Below are 4,869 nucleotides of genomic sequence, written 5' to 3' on the forward strand. Positions count from 1 at the left end.
GAGCTCTCTTCGACCGCAGAAGCGGGCTGAGACGTAGTAGTGACACCAGTGACATCGGAGACGGAACTAGCCGTCGGTTCCTGTGACGCCGGTGGTAGTGTCGTCTCCGCTTCCCCAGGGACAGCGGCACTGCCGGACAGTTCCTCGATCTGCTGGCTTGCTGCTGAAGTGACAGCGCCCGGTGGAACCGCCGCGGTGGATGTTTCCTCAAGTTTAGTGGCACCGCTGGAGGTAGGCAACATGGTGAACATTTCAGGGGTTCGGTCACCTGATCCGCCGTCCACATCCGTCCACACCTCAGGTGACTTTACCGTGGATTCCTCTGTGCTGTGGACGGAAGGCGCGGCAGTAACGGTAGCCGTAGAACTAACCGTTGCTCCGGCTTCCTGTTGCCCCGCTGTGAGGTGTGGCTCATCTGTGTGTGCGGCAGTCAGCGATGGGCGCCGTGTTGGCCGCGTGGCCTCACTCACACTCAAATCCGATCGGTCCATGACAGAAACTGAGGATGTAACGGACTCGTCTGGTCTAACTGTACTATGGAGCGACAACGCTGCGGTAGGCTTCGCAGCAGCGGGGGAAATCACGGTTTCCTGGCTGGGGGATTCCTTTTGTCCAGGTGACTCAGTGGTTATTGACACACTAGTGGCTGGTTCACCGGTGACGTATTGCGTGAAAAACTCTCTGAAAGAGGTCTTTATCATATCAATAGTGCTGTGTAAAGGAGAGGAGGCAGTCGGTTCAGTCGTGGAGAGAACGGGGGCCGCCGTCGTCTCATCTCCGGGGCTCTCCTCCCCGCGTGTGGAAGTGGGCGAGGGCGAGGTCTGTCCGGACTCGTCGGCGGCGGCAGGAACTGTCATTTCATCTCGGCCTGATGCCGTTTCTCCTGCTTGTTGTGACGTCACCGGAATCTCCGTCGCGTGCCGTTCCGTTTCGTCCGCCAGGCTCACGCTGGGGGGCGACGTGGCGGTTCCCAGAGAGGACGTCGCGGGGCTGCTCGTAAACATGGCAGGCACTCGAGTCCCAGAGCCCTCACCGGTCCCTGCTGACTCAGATGGATGGATGGTCTGAGCTCGTTCAGATGCCTCCATTGTGGACGGCGTCGGTGTGGAAGCTGGACGAGGAGGAGAAGCATAATATGGTTATTATTATTTAAATTAAACTATAGTGGCATAATGAAAACTAGAATAGGGGCAAAAGGATTTAGTTAACTGATATAAAAGCAAGGCTTGAAAAAGTCGAAGTCACAGTGGGAAAAAAACTCCAAGGTGTGTGTGTGGAAAATGTTTGTCCTTAGTTTTAGTTCCAGTATTCTCAGCTGTGCACAGCTGTGTCAATTTGTTTCTTGTTATTCTTCAAAAATAGTGGAAAAAAAGCCAATGTGCAAGCTCACGATGTATGACCTTGGATCGGCTATTTTCACGATTATTCTGAACTTGTTGAACCTACCTGAATTACATTAAAAAAAAACTATAAAAAAACATAAATTAAATAAACAGGCAAATAAAAAAAATCAAACCCAAACTGAAATTGAAAAAAAAAATTCAACGAGGGTAAAAAATGAAACGCAAAAAAGCTATAATAACCTTGAGCAGAAGCAGTCGATGCAGTGACGTCACCCACGACCTCCGGGACCACAGGGACCTCTTTGTGCGTGCTTTCCACTGACTCTGTTCTTTGCGTGGTCCGCTGCTCTCCCTGCTCGGCATGAGGGAGCGTGCGAGGCGGCGTCGCTTCCACGACCGGCAGATACGTGTTGACGTCGTCGACGTCGTCGTCCGAAACGCCCCGCAAGGAGGGCCCCGCGTCGAGGGAGTCCTCCGTCGAGTCGTCGAGGGAGGAAGGAGTCCAGCTGTAGTCCAACACGGCGGTCGTCTCGTCGCTGGTCCCCATGAGCGCCGCCGTCACGTTGGTCACAAACTGGCGGTCGCCTCTGGCTTCCTTCTCGCCCGGGCTGGGCTCCAGCGTGATCTCCCGTCTGCCGTTGACAAAGCTCAGGGTGACGGACGACGACGACGACGGGGAGACGAGTTCGGGACCTCCGTGGCCGCCGTCCGCCACAGAGGGGGTGGTGGGTTCGCCGGGCACCACGGGGACCGCCGCTGGGGACAGAGAACCGCCGTCGGCTCCCAGGAACTTCAGAACGTCGTCAACTGAAGAGGGAAAGAGGAGAAAAAGGGAGGGGGGAGAGGAAATGATGAGATGTGACGCTGTTGTTCAAAATATCATCGCTGGAAACCGTCCAACCAAATGATGTTTTACTCTCGTTTACCTGTATACAAGGTATGGCTCATTTACCTGTATACAAGGTATATGGCAATAAATGACAACCACGAACCTTTAGAAACCTGAAGACAGACCTTTAATCACTTTCGGTTTAAAACATATCGCGCCGGGGCGCTGTGAGCTTGTAGATTATATAGGCCTTTTTGCGCAACACTGCTGTACGTCAAAGTAGCGCTATTAACTTAATGAAACGTTTAAATATACGGAGATACAAGGTTTCTGCTCGACAGCGACGATATAATGGAAATAATCAAAGTCAACATGAAACAGAGTTTATGCGTGCACGTCCTGAACTGAACTGTGGACTGACAGAGAGAAAGAAAGAAAGAAGTTTCAGATCCACAGTATCAAGCCTGAATCCGTTTTTCACATTAAAACTAATGAAACCTTATCCAGAAACATAATGACATCCATGTGTTTGATAAGGGTTAAGTGCTAATTGTTTCTTGGTAAGATTTCAGCACTCATTCGGACAGTGACAGTGAACAGCCTCAATTTGACTTGGAGTCCAAACTGGGCAAGCTGCAGCTAAGGAGCTAAGCGTTGTTTATATGAAATGCCCGGATACCCGGCGATCCACCTTGGGTATCTTGAGTCTATATTCTTGTCAGCAAATGAAAACACCTACTAGTTGAATAGAATTTAACTCATGGTAAGACTATTTTACAACCCAGCAATAAACACAAACCTGTTCAGCAAAGAGTCACGCAATTAAAAAAAAAAACTACGCCTGACCCCAGTACATGTAAAAAAAAAGGTCTTGGCTTTCTCTGCTTATCTGAACACAATCCCAAGCCACAAATCCGTCCATGAGTTATTTCCCAAATTAATCCGAAAACAAAATATTATCCCAGAGTCAACGCGACTCGTTGTAACATTTCGGATTCCAACACCAAACACACAAAGAGTGTTTTGTTGCGTCGACGCCAACAATCCTTTGAGGAAGTTTCTCTCTCTCTCTGGCTGCCGAAGGAGAGAAACCGCAGAGATCACTCATTGCCACGGGACAGGCGGGGAGCCGTCTCTCAGCACAAAAAACAACTTATTAGATTTGTGAATTCGGGAATTGTAGTGTCGTTGTCGTCGTCCCCCCCCCCCCCCCCCCCACAGCCTCTGGAACAGCGCTCAGCGTTCCAGAGGCGGCTTGTTGCAAAAAACAACGACAACTGGATGAGACCTGCACTGCGGTTGACCGTTGACCCTCCTGTGACACTGCATATTACTCTGTGCAGGCATGACACGCACACACACACACACACACACACACACACACACACACGCACGCACGCTCACACCCACGCACACCCACGCACACACACACACACACACACACCAGACCTGTAGTCGAGCCTAAAGACAGTCTGCTATTGTCACCATGAAACAAAGTGTGACATCAGGCATTAGGAGTGCGAAGCCACCATGGCCCGTCAAAATTGACAAAGCGACAAAAATCTACTACTAATCTACTAATCTACGCATATTTAGTCGACTAAAACTAGACTAAAACTAAGGGGGGGAAAAAAAAATATATATATATACATTTCAGAAGTTAATTCACAAGACTATACGACTAAAACTAAATCAAAATTTGCTGTCAAAATCGACACGGCTCAGCAGCATATTTGAGCTTGTATAGATCAGCTATGCTCGCTATTAAACGGTAGGCTAAGTGTTATTGTTTTGTTAAAGTAAGTGTTAACCCATTCTGACCTGAGATCAGATTCATACGAGGTTTCCACTGGACACACACTGGTCTGATCAACCCATTCTGACCTGATATCAGATTCTAAAAAATGTCAGTCGTTCTTCGATTTTTCAAAAATAGCAGACCTACAAGCTCATAGCGCGCCACTCGGTGGCGCGCTATGAGCTTGTAGATCTTCTGTTTTTCAATAGCTAAAGCACGACATGATGCTTAACACCAAAATGGGTTCCCGGTCAGAGTGGGTTAAATAGCACTAGCGTTTATTTAGCAGCAGGGGTCTTCTTGTCTCTCCCGCTCTTTAACAAACAGAGAATGCATGTTCAGGTCGGGGATACCAATTGTATCCAATCAGGAGATAGAATGGGTAAATGTGGAAGTGATGACAAATGGCCGATAAATGGCTACTCGTCAATTATTTCAATTCAATGCATGTATGTTTATTAACCCATTATGGAACCCCTCTTTGGACTTCAGTATCCAGTACAGTATGACATACTGTACCGCATTCAAAAGATTAAAAATAAATTGATATTTGCTGCTATATGATTGAAACGTATAGGTCGTTATTTAGAAGGCGTTTTTAGAATTGGCCTCAGTCCAAAATGGGTTAAAGAGACCGTTCTCTCACTCTCTACAGCAATGATAAACCATAGAGCTATAGTAAGATTTTAACAATTTTCTTTTTTGTTTCAACCCAAAAACACATCACTTATATACCCTACCTTTAAGAAAATGTATAAGGCAAAAATAAAATCAACATAAATGACAATTTTGTATTTATCAAACAACCCAATTCAGAATGACTATTCATCCCAGTCCAAATGTATATTTTTTTGCAAACGGTTTCTTTGGGTGTGTGTGTGTGTGGTGCGGGGGAGGAG

At 47.6% G+C, this 4,869-nt stretch overlaps 1 protein-coding gene across 1 annotated transcript in view; it reads right to left on the reverse strand.

The window, feature by feature from the left end:
- Positions 1 to 1,910: 1,910 nt before the first annotated feature.
- The window catches only part of LOC308316868 (uncharacterized protein), a gene marked incomplete at its 3' end in the record, with an annotated part of 49,117 nt that continues 46,158 nt past the window's right edge, over positions 1,911 to 4,869 (reverse strand). Inside the window, exons 13-14 of the mRNA XM_080765656.1 lie at positions 2,037 to 2,150; positions 1,911 to 1,951 (exon numbers count right to left, since the gene is read on the reverse strand). Coding sequence (XP_080621782.1) covers positions 1,911 to 1,951; positions 2,037 to 2,150 — 155 coding nt within the window. The remainder of the gene's footprint in view (positions 1,952 to 2,036; positions 2,151 to 4,869) is intronic.

This window comes from Protomyctophum bolini, assembly GCF_963924005.1.
Source record: "Protomyctophum bolini genome assembly, chromosome: 6".
Lineage (NCBI taxonomy): Eukaryota > Metazoa > Chordata > Actinopteri > Myctophiformes > Myctophidae > Protomyctophum > Protomyctophum bolini.